At 41.6% G+C, this 22,558-nt stretch overlaps 1 protein-coding gene across 1 annotated transcript in view; it reads left to right on the top strand.

Moving 5' to 3' along the window:
- The first annotated feature begins 5,553 nt into the window (after nucleotides 1-5,553).
- Nucleotides 5,554-22,558, top strand: part of LOC104965354 (uncharacterized) — a 34,726-nt gene continuing 17,721 nt past the window's right edge. The window contains exons 1-4 of the mRNA XM_010794309.1: nucleotides 5,554-7,983; nucleotides 8,780-8,897; nucleotides 9,775-10,342; nucleotides 11,187-11,654. Of these exons, the coding sequence (XP_010792611.1) occupies nucleotides 5,830-7,983; nucleotides 8,780-8,897; nucleotides 9,775-10,342; nucleotides 11,187-11,654 (3,308 nt within the window). The 5' untranslated portion in view covers nucleotides 5,554-5,829. The remainder of the gene's footprint in view (nucleotides 7,984-8,779; nucleotides 8,898-9,774; nucleotides 10,343-11,186; nucleotides 11,655-22,558) is intronic.

Below are 22,558 nucleotides of genomic sequence, written 5' to 3'. Positions count from 1 at the left end.
CTTGTGTGAACTATATATAAAACTAGATATCCCACTCTATGGACTCTCCATGGTTTTATTACAGGAAATGCTCATCTTAGTGTGGAAACATTTGCCAAAACAGAGAGAAAACTATGCATTACAGTTTGGAAGCACTCTATCTTGGTAGTGACTTAAAATCCACTTATCAGCATAGTAGCTTCACAATTGACCCATCTCTGTCAGATTTGAGCTGCAGCCCAGGAGCCACATCGTCTTCTTCACACCTTTACGCCCCGTACACACGGCGGTGTGCGTTGAAGCTTCAACGCTTCTGCCCATTCACTTTGAATGGGGTGACGTCACGATTTGCCGAACTGCATTGTGGTTCCGTCGCTTCGCTTTGCTCGCGTTGCTCGCTTCAAAAGTTGAGCAATGTTCAACTTTTGAAGCTTCGACGGAAGCGTCAACCAATCAACTCATATGCCAGTACAAGCTCTAGCCAATCAAACCACGTGCTTGTGTGTCTGGGGCGGGAGATTCATGTGATTGGTTGTTGGTCGAGTATCAGACACGCCCGCCGGCAAGCTTCAACGCACGCTGCCGTGTGGACGCTGCGTTAGACAATGGGAGCCAACAACAACCAGACAAAGGCCGTGTTTTGCGAATGGTAGCTGTGGGAACATTAGCTCCGATGTGTGAAAACAGCATACAGATAAAAGAGGCGGGAAAAGTTGTTAAAGATACATTTTACTGTATTCATCCAAAAGGAATAGAAGTAGGCTAAAGGTTAATCAATAGTGAATGTAAGCATGTACAAAATGTTGCTGTGAGGTGCCAATTTAATTAAGAATTAGTGAGGCGGTAAAGATTTTGAGACTCAGTTTGGACTCTTTGAAGCCGCGGGCAGAAACATCAGTTGGGGTCAAGGAGGGAAAGTGTCTCACCTCCCCTGCCAACTCCCTCAAAAGTACTCTTTGTTCTGTCAACTTCCATTTTCAACACACGTGCTCTCCCACTGCTTCCATAAGGCAGCTCCAATCTGTCGCTGTTGGCAGCAGGCGGCAGTTCACCATCCTCCTCTCGGTGACTTTAGTTTTTGCACATGAGTTCTGTTGTCTGTGGCTTTGTTGGCGAGGAAAGTCGTTCTGCATGAGCGATAAACAGAACGATGACGATTGGAAAGAAGTCAGCTTGGTTTAGATGAGTAAGTGCCGAGGGATTTAACTCAACAAAAGGGAAAAAAGAGGCTCCAGCACAGGATTTAAACACAGAGTTATAGATTTCTGTGATAGGAGTTGGGTATTTGGTGCATTTTGTGGTGGACAGGATGTAATGTGTGACAGAAGCAGAGTTAGAAGAAAAAGTACTAATACCTACTGTAAATATTTCTTAGTTTTTTTTTCCTCTTTTATTTTGAATAGCATGTTCTCCTTGTTTTACTTCCTGTCTTTTTCGTTTTCCCGCCTGTGTGATTGTCCCTTGAGGATATATTCCTGTCTTCCCCTGTGGTCTTGTCAGTTTGGCGTCAATGTTACCCTGGTTCGGTTCAGTCTGTGACAGTTCCTGGTTTCGTGTCTGAATTCTGGATTTCCCCCCTCCTGTGAACTCAAAGTCTTCTTGCTTTTTATACCTTCATACCTGCCTCCCCTCTTTGATTCTACATTTGGGTCCTGATTTCCTCTACCTCGTGTCACTCTGTTTCAAGGTTTAGCCATGAATGGAAAATGTTACATAATTGAAAGTATTCAAAAACAATCATGAAAAGTACTCGATGCAGGGAAATTGCCGGAAGAAAAAGCAGCAATTGACAATAACAGTAATTTACCTGTCAACCGATTAATTGAAAATCGTTTTGAAACTGTTGGGTAGTATGATTTAGATATGTTATCTTCTTTTAATATCTTATGTCTGTAGAAATCCTTATTCATATAACATAATTAAGGATTTCAGATATATGTAGAAAAGTTCAAATCTGAATTTAGTTTTTTTAGATGATATTTTAGTATTCTGAGGCATGAAGTGTAAAAACTTTTGTCAGGACTGGCCCAGGAGAGGCAGAAAGTGCTGTGTAGTCCTATCAATAGATGACTGCTTTGCGTCATTCCATCACATTATGGAAGGTGTAAACTGCCAAAGGCCCAGTTTTTTATTTACAGATCAAACTCTATGCTGTCCCAAATAAGTAGCTTTCCCCAGGCACCTGACACCGATTCCATTGATCTGGGGCTTGTCTTCAATGTATCAACCAGAGGATCAGGATATTACTCTCCAAAAACATAAGGGATACCATTTTCAAGCATGTGTATTCTCTACGTGCTTGTGACTCTTTAATTTAAAGGTCTATTTGGAGTTAGTGCTCTGGCTTTTGCCATTCTACTTGTTAGATGTGCACGTGTGTGGAGAAGAATGGGAGCCTCCCCACCCACACACTCTACAAAGCGTGAGACCAGAATATAATGCCTGTGATCAATTCTGCTTAGCTCTAGGTGTTTCGGTGTGTTGTTAGAATATTAAAGGTCCTTTATACATACTTTCATAGCCTTAATGTGGTATATTAGTATGTAGTTTAATCTGAAATGTTATCACTGTCTTACATTTTAACTCCCAGACTCTTTCAACTATTTACCGTCTTAACAATGTTTATATTTAATATCGTTACTTTCATTATTGTCAGAGTTGTCATTTATTTGTTTATTTTGTAATTATTCAATTTAACTATTTTCAATTATAATTTATATATATTTTGTAGGTTTAATTCATTATATTCTTATTGAACTTATTTTTTGTATATTTTGTATTTGATATATTTCCTCCTATAATTTAATTGTTGTTGTATTTTTCTATAGTTTTATAATAGTTATATATTTGCTTATTTTCTACAACTAAATTATTGTGTTTATGAATGCCAATATTCCATCATACAAAAAAAAAAGTGACTTTTAAAAAAACAACATATTGTGGAAATCCCTTTGTTTCTGTTGTTTGCCAATACATAGAACACTTTCTGGTTGAAAATTAACTGATTGTTTTAAGATTATTGGAAATATTCAAGTAATTTAAACTTGTACTTAAGTACAGTACTTGAGTACAGTTACTTTCTAATATGTCCTACTGGATATGGGTAAAGAGGGACAGGCGGAGGCTAAATTAGCTGGTACTGATTATGTTTGCACACACAGGAAGTCTTCTGTATCACTGCTGCATTAATGTCACAGCGATTCCTAAAATAAAAACTGATCAGATAATCTGATTTTCCAAGATTGATTTTAGGCCTCTCCCAATCAGACATTCATTCCACTGAATAGATTAATTTATGACTCAATCCAGAGTGTCATCTTGTTTCATTCAGAGTTCAGATAAAGCAGCAGTCACCAGGTGGAGTCAGAGAGCAGAGGAGGAAGTGAAGGATAATGTCCTGCTTCCTGTCCCTGCAGGATGAGCTCATGTTCTTACAGTACCTATGTCCCATAGATAGTGATGTACACGAGATATTCAAGGAACAATACACTAAAGGACAGAGGAAGATAAAAGACAAACTTAAACAAAGAAATAGGTGACAAAGTATGCCAGCAGGAAAATCAGCTCAAATAGAGAAAGAGCTTAAAGTAATCATGTATTTATATGTTCCACCATAGACAGATCGTACTTGCTGAATGTCATTTAGTTCATGTTAAAAACTGTGTTCATATTTAATAGCATCTCAAGTTAGGTTCTCAGATGACCCATATGCATTTTAAATTGAATCCTGGCTTTGAATGAATGTCCAGTAATGTCACAGTTTTGATCTTCACTGCACAACCCAGAACATGCTCCATGTTGCATTAGAATTGCAGATTCTTCCCATGATGTTCAGTCCAGAATTATTTTTGGACATCATTATATGTCCAATATCTGCATGTCAAGCCCAATTTTGAACATGAATTTTCAATTATGAATTCTCAAGACACTTACAAACACACTTAATACATTTGAAAGTTCTGACTTTTAACATATTTATACCACATGTATCTGGACAAATCTGTAATGTCTTCAACTGACGTCAAATGTATGTATCAGTCCATCCTGCCTTTGTTTACAGTAGAGCTGTGCCATTAAGTTGCAGTCATTTGCTGTAATGAGGCTGAATCCGTTGACCTTGGACAGTATGCACTTTATTGTTTGTGTGTGTAGACGGGGTGTAAATGAAATGGAGGGAATGGCTGCATTCATCTGAAGTGAGGCTGTTAACCATCTTTTTGCCTTGCTACTATTTTAGGCACTCGCTCTCTACCACTGCTGCACCTTGGCTAGCTGTAGCATTCTGCTTTTTTCACTGGCAGAAAGAGTCCTGTGAGTCTGCCTACAAAGAGAGGATTTACTGTAAAGTATATTTGTTAGTATTTATTATCATTCAACATGTCAAACAGCCTTAGTTGGTATTTATATTATTTAGGACACAAAAGAACAGTCTGCCAAAAGAAAGAGAAATTACGCGTTACTTGTTAGGCGCTTTTATCTAAAGCGACTTACATACTGTGGGCAATCCCAACAGGAGCAGTTTGGGGTGAAGTGTCTCGGGGACACAACGACATGCTGACTACAGTGGGGTTTGAACCTGTGACCGCCCGATCCAAACACCAAAGCACTATCCACTGTGCCACACGCCTCCCTGACATTCCATTGACATCTAGTTATAGATTTAAATGGATACCGCTTTAAATAATATATATTTTCAATACTTTCAACAAATCCTCCAAAGCTTCCTGTTGCTCTAAATTACTAATATCTTTGCACTGATATACTTAAATGCAGAGTGAGGTTAATGTACTTTTTGTGTATTTTCAATTTTATTATATGGTGTACTTCTATTCCATTATATTTCAGAGACAAAAATGTATCTTTTTACCCCTCTTTATTTCAGCTTTAGTTACTTCATAGATTACAATTTTCATCCTCCATGTCCATTTTTTTTTTTGGGTGGAGAAAATTCCCTTACTTACTTAGAAAACCCTGTAAGGTGGAAAATGCACCATCACAAAGCTGACAAAAAGGGCAATTGTTTTAGCTCATACAAGTTGTCTTTTCAGAGATAGATGTAGAGATTCATTCTACATAATATGAATCCATAAAATCATATAATCATCATATCATATAGTAAAACTCTGACCAGGAGCATTTTACTGAAAAATGACTCTTATGTACATTTAGTTGATAATACGTATAAACTGTTACCTGTAGTGGAGTATTTTCACAGTTTGATATCAGTACTTTTACTGAAGTATAGAAACTGAATACTTCTTCTACCGCTATATTTGTGACCTTTTTTTGTAAGCTGAGAGAGGGTAAACACATTTGTTTGGTCTTTACTCTTTACATTGAAAGTATTGAACATTTAATAAAATGAAGAAATGTGATGGGCAGCAACATGGCTGGTAATGGGTAGCCTTATCCTTTAATGTTGGTATGTTTGAAATGATTGTACAATGAATGTATTAAGAGAAAATTGTAGCACGTCTTAAAAGTGAATGAGTGCCTCAGAGATTCTGGAATATTCTGTGTGTATCTGGCATCACTAGTGGTAACAGATCCTCCGTTCTCTCATTCACAGGTATGAAGAATAGGGGGCAGTTGGAGGTGTCCCATTGGCATGTTTGTCCTCTGGCCGTTCAGCCTGTGTGTCTCTGCTCTGCACACAGACGCTCTAGGGAGAAGAAAGACCGTCTAAAAATAAACTGACAAGCACCACCAGCAGAAAAACAAACTGACGAATACAACAAGAGGACAAAGAGGAACTTCCCATTGTTTCTGTCTCTTTCACCCTGTCTGAGACTTTCTCTCTCGCCACTCAGTTTCTGTGTCTGTGTCCTCATTTTGGCTAGAGAGGAGGTCATGTCCCAGTCTGGAAAAGTACTTAATTTGTATGTAGAGGTGAGGTCTGCCCCAGATCAGGCAGGAGGGAAGGAAGGGATTGCTCAGGGGCATTCGGTTCAGGACAGTCCAAATGAGCTCCTGTCTCAGCTATCAAGCCAGACCTCCGTCACTAAGACCTCCACAGCTCAGCGTCTCCTTCAAGACTGCAAACATAACCAGTCTCCTTATAGAAACGTCCAGCTCCAGCAAGCCAGCAGCTCCCCTACAGTGTCCAAGCGTTGGAGTGCACCGTGTGATGAAGCGTCTGCCTTTCGCTCGCCACAAATGATGTCCTCTTCGGGAAAGGTTAACGCCCCTCACACTCCTCCCAACTGCCAGAGGTTCAACGAGGGGAAGGTCAGTGATGGTACGCGCTCTGTGGTTACCTTTAGTTACATTGAGAAGTCCAACGTGAACAGTCCATGCAAAAGAGGTACTATAGAGGAAAGATCCACCCCTTCTCACTTTCGTAAAAGACTCAGCGACCCAATTTGGTTTGGGAGTCCCAATTCATCGTGCAGCTCCAGTCCCAAGCAGACTTTCCGATCTCCAGGAAGTCACCAGCAGACGTTCTCTCCTGGACTCCGCCAATCAGCTTTGGATCCCATCGGTAGGGCAGCTACCCAGAGGGCTGTGGAGGAGTTTGGCTCCCCTCTGTTGAGGATTAAGCTGGCTCATGCACTTGAGCAGGCCGCATCGTCACGCTATAACCAACAGCCGCGCTGTCAGTCCTGGGCTGGGTCTCCTGTCCAGCGTCAGAACATGGGTGTCCTCAAAGACCACTTCACGGAGAGGAGCCAGGCTGTTTGTGGGCTGCCTCGGAGCCCTGCGTCAGACCAGCTATCCTCCAAGTCCAGGCAGTCATCTAACGTGAAGCCTGAGTCTTTCGGTGAGTCCCAGAACCCTCTTCACTGGTCTGCAGAGGACAGAACTGTAGTCCGAAGTCCAGCCACGAAAATAAATGTCCACCGATCTTGCAACAGAAGCACTTCGCCGCAGGCAGCAATCCTCCAACTTGGCAATAATGTAGTTGAGGGCTTGAATCAATTAAGTGACAGTAAACCCTCCTCTCCGGCTCATAGCCCTGAGGTAGCCCGGAGGCTAACAGAGGAGGCTACCAAAGTATCTTCTATTTTCACAGAGGCACGAAAGTCCTCATTGCACAACGCTTTAGGAGAGCCCGTTGGAGAACTTCAACATTCAGCACCAAATGCACAACTCAAACAAACGCTTAAGATGAACATCCCTTTAAATGACCAACAAACACCAGCAACTGACAACACAGACTCTCACCAGCCGGAAAACTCTCTCTCTCAATCTATCTTGCACTCGCACGAAACCAACTCCAGTACTAATCATCAAACACACCAGGAGGACTTCATTCAGAAGTCCCACCCTCAGAGCTCGATTTTAAGTTCCCCTGCCATACCTTCGCGAGTTTTACGTCCTTCTCATCCTCCAACTGAGTTCAGCTCTCCCATAAGGGACCCCAGGCTATTCCAAGCAGAACTCCGAGCACCGGATACCCCCACCCTACATCGCCGGCAGCTCCCGAGGTACACCGGAGACTCCTGGTCCCCTAGCTTCGATAAGAGAGGAGACCTGAGCTGTTTCGACAGAGGGGACTGCACTGAGCTCGCTAGGAGGCTATTCATCAATCAGAGTGTTGAGGAGGCACCAGTTAGCTGGACGTCCAGGCAACAGTGGGGGAATGAGGTGGAGAACAGCCCGATGCCGAGCCCTGTGGCTGGTCTAGGGTGCATCGATGACCAAACTCCTGATTGTCCATCTGGTCACCATCGCAGACCGCTCAGTCCGACAGCACAGCAGAAACGAGCAGAGCAGAGGAGGAGAGAGATCCTGCTTCTGGGCCCTGTAGCGTTGGACTCTCCAGAGGAGGATGAGGGTTGTGATGAGGAGGGACAGGGCAATGAGATGGAGGGATTTGAGGCTGAGCAGCAGGGGGTAGGGGAGGCTCCAGAGGCAGAGCAGAACGGAGCCATGGGAGGTTCGTCCTCGCGGAGCTCCAGCGGGGTGACAGGAAGCCTGGGAGACAGAGACTGTGTGTCCCCTGAGTCTAGTCAGTCCAGTCACCAGAGCAACGAGACCGGGGCCGCCACCTCAGGAATACAGGTGGGCATTGGGTTAACAACAACACTTCAAATAACAACCTTTTCTTAGCCTATAACTGTCAACTTTTAACAACATTTGAACATGCTTGAGTTAAGGAGAGACACTTCAGGAACATTTCTTTTGACGTATATGTCAATTTTGAAAGTCGTTGAAAAAGACATCGACAGTATATATTTAGGGGCTTTTTTACTACAACATTTGACAACTGTAGATTCCTCACAGATTCACCAAAATGTAGCTTTTAGATAATGCGGTATATGGCTATATACAATATAAGAATTCAGACAACTTGTATGCTAAATAAAATAAATGTCTTAACAAGAGTAATCTACAATGAAATGTTAAGGTGATATCTATTAATTAGGTATTTTTGCCCTATTCAATTGAAATGCCTTGCAAAATGTATGGCATTTTACCTTTAGTGCCTTTCCCTACAACATTGATACAAATCTCATGTCTGTGCTGTAAGTATAGAGCTGGAGTGCTGGAGACAGGCAGCTTTTAGCCTAGCTTAGAATTAAGACAGGAAGTACAAGGGACTCTCCCCAAACTTAAAAAATCTATCTACATGTACAAACACCTTAACGGCCCCTTATGTAGAATCTTGTATTCTCCTTTGTTCAATACCAACAAAATCAGTTTTCCTTAATAGCATCTGACTGCAGCTTAACTTTTTCCGACATGAGGGGGATACTTTTCATCTAAATGTGCAAGAAAGTGATTAACTGTATCTCTGTAACTATCCCTTTAATGCTGCACAGAGCTAGTCTCTCACGTGTCTGTATTTGTCTTTCAGACGGACAGTGGCTGTGCATTGCCTGTGCCCTCGCTCCATTGTCAAAGGATCGCTCGTGCCAAGTGGGAGTTTTTATTTGGGACCCCTGCTGAGGAGGCTGCTAGTAGGGGAGAGAAAAGTGAGAGCATGTCCAACTCAATTTCATCTAGTTAATGCACTTTCATGATGGTTAAAATAGTCCCTAACAAATGCACTACTTCCTCCTCTTTTAGCAATATTTGCTAAAAACTTAAAAGACCAGCTGTTTGAGGAAATAGAGAACCTCGTAAAAAAATAAAAGTCCATACTACAGAGGAATTCTTTTTAATTAATTTCTTACATGTAAATCCTAACAGAAATAATGTAAAAATGTAAATGAATAGATGAGATCAACAATTAAATCCTCAAAATCTTCTTCTTTTCTGTGACCTGCTAAGCTGCTAGAGAAACTGCTCCACAGATTGTCGCTTATCAGTTCAAATTCCCTTCTGCACTCTGTGTCTCGTGTTAGGAAAGATATGATTTTACTGTAAATTAAAGACCACAAGAATAACATACATTTGTATAGGTAAAAACTGCCAGCGATGTCTTATTGAAACATCTATCTTAGCCCATTTATTTGAGCACTAATTCATTGGCATTTCCCTTCTGCACACTCTCAGAGGTCTGTTTCAGAAAGGTTTCTGGTATTGTAAAAACACTTGAATGAGCTGAATAAATCCTGCTTGTGAAGTGACTCATATCTCCGCTGAAATGTCGAAGAAATGCAGAGGAGTTTTAACCAGTCAGCTGTCACCATGCCAAAACAAATAAAGATACTGAATCCGAAGAGACATTTAGTCATCCATCTTTCAGTACCTTTGGATACTTTTTGATTTTGGTCTTTACCAAAGACAGTATTGAGGTTTCATTCTCATTTTTAATCATGATAAGATCTAAATATGTTTCGCATGCAGTTAAAACAGGGAGTTATCATTCAAGCATTGAGGTTGATATTTAACTCTATCCATCTGCAGATTCTCTGGAAGCCTCCACAGCTCCTCCCAGTGGTAACTCCAGCGAGTCTCCCACACCAACTCCCCCTTCCTCCCTCCCTCTGCTTTCTGCCAATCACAATGTACAACAAGTTGAGGTAGAGCTGGTGACCCCTCCTCCAGCTGTCATCGGGACTTCCCCCAAAACTGGCATTATTCGCCGGACCTTAAAGTACTCAGAAACTGACCTTGATGCAGTTCCCCTTCGCTGCTACCGAGAGACGGACATAGACGAGGTGCTGCTGGCGGAGCTGGACGACGCCGACTCTGCGTTTGGGAGTAACCGCAGCGTCCAGGGCATCTCGGGTACAGGCAGCAGCCCACTGGGGGGTCTGACTTATGGTAGGACAGATGGGGAGGTCACAGAGAAGAGAAGGGGAGAGGGTGAGGAGGATGAGGAAGAAGAGGAGGAGGAGGAGGAGGAGGAGGAGGAAGAAGAAGACGAGGAAGAAATGGTGAGCTGGGCCAGTGTGAGGATGCAAGGAGACAACAGGAAGCAGCAGCATGCAGCTCAGGAGGACCCAGAGGTGTTTGGTCACATTATGAAGAGGTGAACATGAAACTCACTCACAGGCATACACAAAGCTGCAAACACACACATGTTCACAAACACTATAGTGAAGCAGGATTTTCCCCTTAACTGTATTTTGATCTGAATTTGATCTCACTGGTTGAAAACCTATGTTTCAAGTAGATTGTAAACAGATATGTCTAACAATACAGTACACAGACAGACACATGCTGTACTGTAGGTAGTTTTCTGTGATGTGTTGAAGTGGAGATTGAAGGAGGTACTTATCTGTAGTCAATGTATTACATGCAGTAGTTACTGTTTGGAACACAGTATGGACAAATAAATAGGAGTATCAACAAGGAAGCAAAGCAGCTGAAAAACCTATTTTGTTTACATAAAAAAAGCCCACCAAACCAAACCTATAGCAGTTTAAGAGAGCAGTAGTTGCTGTTTTACTTCTGCCTTGATCTGTTAGCAGTTGGTGTGTTATTTTGTGACTTTGGTTGGTTTAGGTTCACCAAAGTGAATCAATTACACAAACAAAACAACCAATCAATTAAGCGGTAGACCAGCAACTCAGTGTTCTGGGTAAAATGTGTGTTTTTTCAATGCAGTCTTGTGGCTTTGGGCAAAGCATAGATAACAGCTTCAGTTTCCTGTCGGAAGTGCTGTCTGGAAGCAAGGTAAAGCAGTAACAATTGTAAAGATAGCAAGGTATATGGATAAGTACCTCATACAATCCTACTTAAAAAACATTCAAACTATTGCTTCAAAAGTTGGAGTTCCTCTTTTTTTTAGATGTGTCCTTGCACATTTAATCTTTTCTTTATAAACACAGCTGTGTTGTTGCAGCGTTCCTAAAACCTCCCTCTCTGTCCAGACCAATGGCAACATTTTTTGACAACCACCACCCGGCCCTGAAATCCCCCATCTTGGTCTCCGGCCCTCGCTGTGCTGCAGAGGACACCTTCAGCCGCCACTTTGAGAGCATCATGGAGTCTCACCGAGCCAAAGGCACCTCGTACAACAGCCTGGATAGCGAGGAGCTGCTTACCTCGAGCACCCAAACCGTCCTGACCTTTGACCTGCCCACATTAACCCCTGCCATCCACGGTCCGGTCTGCCAGAGCACCAGGCAGATCGTCCAGCTCAGCTTCGCCCCACTGGCACACGATGAGAGGCCCAGTATCTCCGATTCAATCTTTACCATGACTGGGGACTCGGACGCCACCAGAGCCCCGTCCAGCGAGAGGCTGAGCAGCGGTTCGGACGACACGCCACCCAAAGGACGAGGGTATTCACAGCTGGGGAGCAGCTGGTACAGCAACCCTTCTTTCTCATTACCAAGGTGAGTTCACAACAAGTCAATATTAAAGGGATAAAATGATTACTTAATTGGCAGGAAAATTACTGGCAACTATTTTATTTCATGATTGGTTAATTTTTTTGGTTTAGTAATGATTATAGACTAAATGATAAATGGATAATGGAAATATCTGTTTGTTGGAGACCTATGTGTAGTAATAGGCGCTTTTCACACCAGTACATCTTGCTCAACGCATAATTGTATTTGGGTGATCTACCATCCCCAATGTATATGCCTACATGCTCTGTTTAGTGGCAAGTCTTCAGTGATTCACTAAGTATCTGAGAGAGTGTAAATATGGGTCAAGTTTGTTATCGCATAGTGTAGCGACCCTGTATAGGAGGCTGAGGGTGTCACTCAGGCATCCCCCGTCTCTTGGCCAATCACAGAGCTGCACAGGATGCTGGTCTAGGTGCGGGCCTGTGGTTGGGGGAGCGGACGGGGGAGGGCGGGGAGGTTGTGACGTAGACACTGGTATATATAGGTGTGTGTGTGGGAGTTATAGTTGTGTAATGTGGAAACCCCAAGCTGTACCTGTACCTGTACCTGTACCTGTATTCCTCTATGCTAATAAGAGTTATTAAAGCCTAATAACTTGCAGCCGGTTTCCGACTCCCTCTGTGAACGTTACAATATATTTATCAGTTTCCTGTTTATTCCTTCACTCCACTGAAATAAGGCCAGAGAGACATATTTAATGATATGGCTATATAGTTTTCATCATCTGTCGATTATCTGCACAACCCTTTGCGTTTTGTTCTTATATTTATTATATGCATATAAAATAAATAACATACACCAACAGCAAATAAACCCATTATCTCTTAAACATGTAGCCCTCAAGTTATCAGTTTATTAAATTAAGCTAAAAAAAAAACGTATTGAATGTTAAATAGTGCACCTTTGTAATTGTTACAAAGGACTGCATTCAGCAGCATTCTCTTCCATGAAAGGCAGAGAACAGCATCAGATTAAGCAGGAATAGGTTTACAGTTAAATTACAACCACATGTGCACTGCGTCACATGTGCAGCCCAAACAACTGCACTGTCTGAGCCAAAGGACTTCATGCTGTGTCATGTACGTTTTTATTATATAACAAGAGTGAATATATATATAGTTTTTATATATTTCAGGATATTTAAATTGACAGAGCCTAAAGCATAGTAACATTACACAGTTTGAAGTGAAACAGTCCACACCTTTTGCTAGTCTTTGCTAGCTAGCGTTAGCTGTTACCACATGGGATGTAGCCTTGATTAGCATGCTAATTAGTTATAATTATTTTATTTCAATGTATTCCTAATTGTAAAACATATTTTTTATATATGAATACTTCAATTTACACCCTAAGTGTGTACCTAGCCTACATCGGCAAAGTAGCATTAGCTTTGACATTTGTTAACTTGCAAGCACCAAACTCACGTTGTGTAGTATTTCACACATTTCGACAAATTAATGCATTATGTCTCCTTATGACTTTGTATGAAAGGGTGAGCTTTGAGTATGACATGGTAAATACAGCCTGGGCATATAACCCCAATATTTCTATTTTATTTTCAGTAATTCCTATAAATTATCGATAAATTCCAGTTCATTCCAGGTAAATGTTCACCTTGAACGCTCCTGAGATTGGCAACATGAATGCACATCATAATCAGGTGTTGATGCTAGGGATTGTAACACTGTTTTTACTGCCTCAATTTGATGTCAGTTCCAGTAGTTGGACTGTTGTCAGTATGCAGATGAATGAACTTGTGTTGTCCCCCTTGTGCAGAGCAGTGCTGCAGTGCTATTTTGGAGCTGAGGAGCTTTAGAGTAAACATGGCTAGATTCTGTGTGTGTGTGTGTGTGTGTGTGTGTGTGTGTGTGTGTGTGTGTGTGTGTGTGTGTGTGTGTGTGTGTGTGTGTGTGACAGAGGCAGATGGTGAGCAGTGAGGGACTCACCTTGACTGTAGAGTCCCAAATACTTTTTTCCCTACAGCATCCCACTGCCATTCATGACACTTAATCTTGTGTCTAGAATCCTTTGTCTTCACGTTGCATACATAATATTCGAGCTCTTTTTAAGCATCTAACATCTGGCTTCCTGCAAAATATCAGGGACAACAGTCGGCTATTGTGTGAAAGTGAAATGCTAAGGATATTATGTGTGATGGAGAATGTCACCCTAACTGAATGTGACAGCACTGCAGAGGCAGTCACTGCACCTGGTCTCACCTCACTGCCTTCACCACTAGATGGCGTTAAAGGGCAGGAATCATGGCGCTCTTCATAATGTTATGAAATGAAGGCGTGTAACTGAGCAGCATTAGCAAAGGTATGTCTTGTTTGTTTGTGTCGATATAAGTCTAAAGATGAATGCACAAATACTGTATGAAAGCTAAAAACAGTGTGTGTGGCCAAACGTGTTTGATTCTGAGCTATAAGTAGAACAATTTGCTAAGTAAATGCCTAATTTTCAGTGTTTATAGACCAGAAACCCCAGTGCAAAGGAAAATCGTATTTTATTAAAATAACCACCCAACACTACTAAATAGTTTGGCATTATTCGTTTTTTATTAGTATACAAACATGTTTCAAAAAGTATATCTATATCCTTCAGTCTAAAATGGTATATATTTAAATGAATTAAATAATCACAATATCTAATATATGGTTGAATCATCTACTTAAAATATTCAGGGGCTTATCTTGTCATTTTACAACACAGTCTCAAAACAAAGTGTGATGTAGTTGATTTATGCTACACAAAAAAACAGGACAAAACCAATCAATTTCTGTATTGTTTTTTCTTAAATTGCATCAGTAGGAATAAACTGAATAATATATATTCAAATATTAGAATATTTTGTGTAAATTAAATGCTAATTTTGTGAGGAATAAAGATGTCTGAATCTAAAATGTGTTCATAAGTTTTCAGGCAGATATATTATGAATGTATACTTTTTTGCAACGTATACAGATGTATTAGAAATACGCTGAAGCCTTATTCTAGTTATTTCACTGCAGGCCATTTACAAATGGGCTACAGTTGGATTACAGTCCATAGTCTGGCCACCCGTGGTTTAGCATGTTCATTTTGCTCCCTCTTTTCTTGCCATTGAGTGACTAGGGCAGGGGTCTGCAACCTTTTTGACCAAAAGAGCCATTTTGCCCCCTTTTCCAACAATTTGTTTTGTCTGGAGCCGCAAAGCATATTTGATAGCTTATATCGTGTCACATTATCACCTCAAAATACAAGATACGAAACATTTTCAACTGTGCAACAAAATATAAATAGTCCTACAAATATTTGTATTTTGTTTCCTTCTTATTTATGTCTAAGCTCAAGGGAGCCAGAGCAGAGGGCTTGGGTTGCCGACCCCTGGACTAGGGATATAAACTTGTAAATGTTCTCCCAACTTCCTGATAGAACTATTTATATGAGAACAGAATCACACCGGACTAGCGCAGATAAATATTTGTTTTACCACCAATCTTATCGTGCTTTTATAACAAGCCTGACTCTGGCAGCCCTGGAGCTGTGGAATCCAGGAGCGAGACAAATATTTCTGGAGTCCATACTTTGATAAAAGTTGGAATTTCACTCCCCTCCCGTCCTCCCCCTCCTCCTCCTTTCCTCACATCTCCCTTTTCAGATAGTCTGCACCATTAGACAGAGGCTCATTGTGCAGAGCCATCCAGTGGACAGAATTAAGCGGGGGATACCGTTAAAGCAAGAATTCTCTCAGGACCTCTTGGTTCTAAATGAGACAATAAAAACAGGTGGCTGAGCCTAAACTCCATTGCTGGCCTAATCTTATGATGGTGCACACACTCCTCAGGCCTTGATGAAGCGTATGCTGTAAAAAGATTAGACAATGGACTCATGTGTTAACAAAAGGCCACCAACTCTCTCCCCTGGGCAGTTATTGTTGTACAGTAGGAAACAGTTTAAGGCACACACCCAGTGGATATATCACTTCATACCTGGCACATCATATATCTTTGTTTCCTACTAGGTGTGCTCAAAGCTCACACCAGAAACAAGGTGAACCAGAATCTGTACAACACACAGAGGATGGATTTACTGATTGTGTGTAATCGGAGATGCAGAGAGCGAGAGAGAGGAATGAATGGAGGGTAGAAAAGAAAAGGGAGGGGGATTTTTAGGCAACAGACAAGCCAAGTTTCATGCCATGCTTAGAATCCAAGGTCAGCAGGGGACAGTGAGAGTTTACACAGTGGAACAGGGAGGGAGAAAGAGAGGGAGGAGTGAAAAGTGGGAACAACAGCAAACAGACTCAGAGGGAAAAAGACAGAGAAGGAGAGGCATTGCAGGACAAAAAGAAGTTTTACTTTGGAGAGGAAGGAATCCTGCCGTGAGGATCAAATGACAGCAAACAAAGAGGGAGTGAGAAAGTGGAGGAAAACATGAAGTCCCTTTTTTGAGTGGAAACCAAGCAGAGGAATGTTAAAGTCTGCAGACCCCACGGGAGAGACTACAGGTGCTCCTCTGCCACAGTGATGCGTTCAGGTTACAAGGCCGGGAGGCGGCGAGGAGGGGTTGTCCGGGCTAGCAGTCAGAGAAGAGGTGGTGTTCAGGGCACAGCAATGAGGACGCCGTCTGTCTTCTGCTGTAAGGGTTCAGCTGCAGTCGGAGAGGAGAGGTATTTGTCGATTAGGCGGTCTTTCCACAGGTAGGTCCCCACCCAGGAACCTGTCTCGCATGTCTTCGCACGTATGTCAGAGGATTTGATTATGAAATTGTGCCTGGGTGTCAGGAGCTGTGTAGTCTCTATTTGCAAGCTGTTCACCTCGATTTTAAAACAGTATAGATCATCTCCCATAAAAATGTTTGCAAATTTGTAGCTATGGTAATGTTGCTTATTCCTCTAGTCTTGATATAGTATTGGACCTAGTCATTGTGATGTTGGCCATTTGTTTGGTTTGTCACCTTGGTTTTTTGGAACTAGAGGCTATGTGAGAGAGTTGAGCTAAGTACAAATTAATGATAAAAATACCTTTTTTTGTAACCAAATGTTACTATTAACTTTCATGAAAACAGTTTGACCTTATTTAAGAAGAAAACATCAATCAATCAATCAATCAATCAATCAATCAATCAATCAATCAATCAATGTTTATTTATATAGCCCAATATCACAAATGTTACATTTGTCTCAGTGGACTTCACAGTTTGTACCGAATATCAGTATGACAATACGGCACCCTCTGTCCTTAGACCCTCACATCGTACAAGGAAAAACTTCCAGAGAAAACCCCACAGTTTAAAGGNAGACGAGTTAACTTTTTTTTCCCTCAACTTTGTGGAAAAATATGCGGCCTTTTAAAAATCTGCGCCATTTTGCTGATTGTGCGGTAAATTCTGCGATCGCAGAATCGCGTTTTTCTGGAGGGTCTATCTAGTACAGCAAAGTTCAAATACAGATTATTTCAGTTCATCGAAATGCTGCACCTTGTTTATTTTATTATATTTTGTATTTATTTGAGTGAATACATTATTCACATTATTGTTATGTTTTGTGATAATTTTTTCTGCTGTACCGAAAACGTACCGAACCGTGACCTAAAAACCGAGGCACGTACCGAACCGAATGTTTGTGAACCGTTACACCCCTATTATCCGATAGACTTAAAATAGTGTGCCTTATTAAGTAAGCATTACATGTGCAGGTAGGTATATTTTGTTATCTTTACAGAATCAGACTTGCTGTTTGCAGTCTTTAAGCTAAGCTAACTGGTTGACAAGAGAGGGAATAAACACACTTTCCAAATTAACGACTGAAACTTCTCTCTAGACATGCTCATCTCAAATAAGGACTGTGGGAGAACAAAGGGAATGCTCACAGGTGCCCAGTCCTCCGCCCCATTAACTTCAGTTGGTTTGCTCCTCCCATGTTTCAGCTCGGCCTCCAGGGTCCTGATGTGGGACAGCGCTTGGTCCAGCTGGCCTCGCAGGTGTTTGGCAGCGTGGTGAACCCTCCCAGAGGTGCTCTGGAATCACAAATGGTTTCATGGTAAACATGGGTCATGGTATTATTAAGTAAAAAAACAAGTGTTATTTGAGTCTTGTTGGACTGCTGGACTGACCTCACTTGCTCCCGGAAGAATCTATTGATGCACACTGTGTCAATATTTAATGCAGGCACAGCATCTGGTTAGAGTTCTTTATTATAAAAAAAAAGTTGCGGAGGATTTTAAAACCAATATTTGGGACGCATCTTTTGTCCCTGCCGTTTGGAAAATCGGGTCATTTGGCAGTCACTTTAGAAATATATAATTGTGCCAGTTCAGTTGCTGTTTATATTTCAAAAAAGCCCAACTTACATTGCATACAGTAATCACCACCTTGTGCTAACACGAGTAAAAAGCATAATATTGCCATTTCAAGTGTGTCATCATATGTGTGTTTGAGAGCAAGCAGGAAACGGTTCTCAATATTTGGCTTTTATCTAGATTTGAATAGGCTTTGTAAATGAAATGCATCAGTATACGGATAATTCTCAAAGATAACATTGGAAACGTTTTAAACATGGATGGAAAAAAAAGAGACTTGATTATCTGTATCATGTTCTAGATTTGGGACTTAAAAATGCACTTCACTTGGTATATTTTTATAATATATCTATTAACATTTCTAAATATTTTGCCCCTCAAACTCAGTGTATAGGTGCACCTTTATTTTCAGACACTGTTTATTGTACATTTTAAGTCTAAGGCATGCTTAGACAGTAATGAAAAACACTCACCTTTCCATGAAGAGGCATGAACTCTTCCCTCAGCTCTGATAGGATATCCCCGTCCTCTGCATCCATGTCCTCCCCTCCGTTCTCCACACTCCCAAAGATCAGCACCTTGTTCACTGAGGGTGACGCCATCTCTCCAGCTTTACCCAAGTACTTCCTGCCCAGAACGGGGATCTTACTCCCCGATGGAGAACTGACCGGCTTCCCCCCGATACTTCTCAGCTCTTTCAGCACAAAGTTATTCGACTGAACTCCCGGTGAGTCAAATGGATCGTTGCAATCAAGAGAGTCCAGAGACTGAATGGACGCTGTGCGAGAAGACGCCTGTAAGGACAGAGTGGACCCTGCCAGGGAAGAGGGGCTGGAGCTGCGGGTTGACATCCTCTGCCAGTGGAGGGGCATGCTCTGAGATTTGTCCCGTGACAACGCCAGCGGGGAGAAGGGTTGGAAAGGCAGATGGCGAGGAACCCCACAAACAGACTCATAATCCGAGTCGGACACCCGTAAAGAATCACAGCCTTCACACCCTTTGCCCTTTCTGCATCTTTTACCTGTTCTTATAAAATACGGGCATGTGTCCCACTTCTCGGACCAGCACTCGTACTCCGAGAGTGCCATATTCTCTTTGAGCATCTCCCTGTAGCCCTCCTTCTCCCCATCCCCGTCCTCCTCGCTGGTGCTGCCCTGGCTCTGGAGGTCCCGTGGGTTTCTATGGTAGTATAATTGGCGCACCCACTGTCTGATCTTGTCCCTCTCCTGCATCAGCTTCTGGAGCCTCTCGGACGAAAGCACCCTCACCCTGGATATCACCGTGTCGAATTTGAACACCCGCTCCAGGACGCACATGCATTTGCCACACACAAACTCCTCCTGCCCGTGGCCGCGTGGTACACACTGCCCCAGAATGTGGGTCAGCACGGAGAGCAGATCCATCCCTTTGGACGGGGAGTTCAGGGATAACTGGGACTTGGAGAGAGACATGGAGGAACCCAGAGATGACATGCTGCCTGTGAAGAGAAAAATTTAGTTTTTCTACAGTTTAAGGCAACATTTTATTTCCACTATTGAAGAGAACATTTATTATTTGGGTACATTGTATTACTTTCCCAAGTTGTCACTAGCTAGATGACATCTGCATGTGAATTGATAATGGTATAATGAGTGACTTCAATGCAGGGTAGTTTGCTTTATTTTCTTATTCTCCACTCACCCCAGGGGCTGCTCTGCGAGGACCGGGACACACTGCCTCCCCTCAGAGACTCTGTCGGGGTCTGAGGCGGGCCGGCCTTCTTATTCAATCCCCCAAACAGCCAACGCCTTTGGTTTCCCTTGAGAGCTCCGCCACACATTCGGCAAAATTCATGTTTACCTCTGGAGGACATCGTGGACACTGTTGTCCCGATAGATGTTAGAAATTCTCTATAAATCAAAAGCAGAAAAAAAACGGGATGCATTCAAAAGAAGTGATTCCTAACCTAAATTATGAGCACCTCACAGAGCCATCTGCTTAGCTGTGTACACTATACAGTTTTCCCACAATGAGATTAGAAGAATACTGCATATTTAACCTCTTTAGGACTCCTAAATTACTCAAATTAAACAATCTGAAAAGGCAAAAACCACTTTTTAGAAACGAGGGGAAAAGTTTTCATTCTTTAAATTACACACAAATTTTTTGTGATATAGACCAAAGCAATTTCTCAGTGTGACCTGTTGTTTATTGTTTTCAATTATGTTCATTATATCAGAGGAAACCAGAAAAAGGGTGAGCGAGTTATTACAGTCAGAAAGAAGAACCACAGACTGATCTTGTGACCTCTTAGGAGATTATAGGAGAGAAAGATTATTTTCTTATTTTTCCTAATGTTAGCCTAACAGCTGGCAATGACTTTTATGGAAAATGATTAATTTTCCAGCTCTGTTTCCATAGAAACAGGTCATATAAAGTTTGATAGAGCCGTATAATCCACACTGTTTGAGATATTGTGTCTGCCTTTTGCTTTTGTTTGAGTTGTATCTCTTCCCTGTATGGGGTTTTGTTCACTTTATTGCAGCTCATCTGCTGGTGTTTACTGTAGCTGCCCACAGGGCGGGACACGTCGACCTTGAGCCACGCTGACAGTAAATCCAGTCGATGAATGGAACTCTCTCTTCAACAGTCAGTCTCTCCATGAACCTTTCCCCCGCTCACAAGTCAGAAATTAGACTTCCATTAATCATTTTAAACCCAGAAAACATACAGACTATCATTTTAGAACCATTGAATTAGGACTAAATAAAACAATTATGTCGCGTGAACTTAACATGATTATGTGTTAGAATGGGGGAAACCGTGAACACAACCCTTAAATATGATGTATGTGTTTGCTTAAGGAAACCGTGAACTTAACCCATAAATGGGATACATATAGCCACCATACTCGACCTTTGACTGACTAAATACAACAGCACGAGACAAGTTCCCAGGGGTAAACGCTTCATCATCCAGTGGAAAACAGTTCAACTATCATGTATCCGATTCTATTTTAAGCGACTGAAGTGCAGCCGTTCAATGCGAAAGCAACGCCACGGTGTGAAAGCTGAGCAGTGAGTGTTTCCTGAATATAATAATCATTGGACGCTGTTGAGTTCACTTTTTACGTCACAAACAAACATTAAGCCAGGCACAATATGTATGTTTGAAAATCTTACGTTAGCTTTCACCCCTGGACCCGGGTTTTTCACGAGCTGAGAGAAGTTTAAAGTCCGATACGCGAGGAAGAAATGTTCATGTTCGCCTCAAAACGATGCCAAGTCACACACAAAACACATGTGAGAGTTAAGTAAAGTTTCTTACATACAAATCTCTGCTGGAGCTGGTCTGAGGCGCGTCGCTATACAGTCTATGGTCGCAGCACACCGGAGCAGCAACGGAAGAGAGGCGGTGGGTGTCACCTTGCTGACGTCACAGCTCATACCTGTTTGGGGAGGTGTGCAAACAGGAGGGGAGAGTGGAGCCATGTTGTCCTTCCTCCAGTGGTGTAGATTTACTGAAGTACTGTACTTAATTGCAATTTTGAGGAACTTGTACTTTACTTAAGTATTTCAATGTGTTGATACTTTGTACTTCTACCCCCACTACAATTCAAAGGTAAATGTGTGAACTTTTTACTCCACTACATGTATTTAGTACCAGGTACCTTGTAGATTCTGTTTAATGATTTGAAATGTACTTAAATAACACTTTAATTTCACTAAAGTGTAACATCCACAAGCTAGCCTGTGCAAAGTACTTAGCTGCACCTTAAAGGTGGGGTAGGTAATTTTGGAGGAACCAGCTCGAGTGCTGAAATGTGCCAATCTGCATAATGAGTACTTTTATTGTTTGTACTTTTAAGTAGGCTATACAGTAGGTTGATGTTAATACGTTTCTACTTTTACTTGAGTTATATTTTTGATTGCAGGACTTTTACTTCACTCTGGTACTTGTACTGGTACTCTGAGTGCTTCTCCCACCTCCTGTGCCAAACAATAATGTAAATAAAAACATATACGATCAATAAAGGTCCATCTTCTTCTTCTTCTTCTTCTTCTTGAAGTACAACAACTAACATTTTAACTATTTCAAAACAACGTATAATAATCCTAGATTTGTATTGTAATCTATATATATGTGTAAGCTTTACATTTTTTTTTTAGGCCAACACACAATCCATAACTAAACCCCATCAATCAGTTCATTAATTAAAATCAATGCGTTTGATCACAGCCCCTGCCCTACTTTTATCTAATCATGTGTGAAGGGCTAAAGAGTCAACATCTAACCTATACTCTGCAGTCAGAGGCCAATTGAGTATTATGTAGCCTAAAATGTGCTTGACAAGGTAACATAATTTTCAATAAAACAGGATAATTAAAGATCCATCTTAAAGGGTTCAAATTAAACCAGGGACAGAATATTAGTTTTTATGGTGACTATCTCTTCACTTTTATTGTGCAAATGGATTTTGAGGCTATTCTTAATGGTACTGTACAATTATTTGTATCTAAAGGCCTTTTTTTATTATTGTACTTTAGCATCCTCACAAAAGACTGCTGTCCAAAGTAATAATAACAAAACACCAGAGCATTATAAAAGAGATGAATAAGACACTCT

This window comes from Notothenia coriiceps, unplaced genomic scaffold (assembly GCF_000735185.1).
Source record: "Notothenia coriiceps isolate Sejong01 unplaced genomic scaffold, NC01 NC01_scaffold00037244, whole genome shotgun sequence".
Classification (NCBI taxonomy): Eukaryota; Metazoa; Chordata; class Actinopteri; order Perciformes; family Nototheniidae; genus Notothenia; species Notothenia coriiceps.
This window is presented reverse-complemented; position numbering and strand designations above follow the sequence as displayed.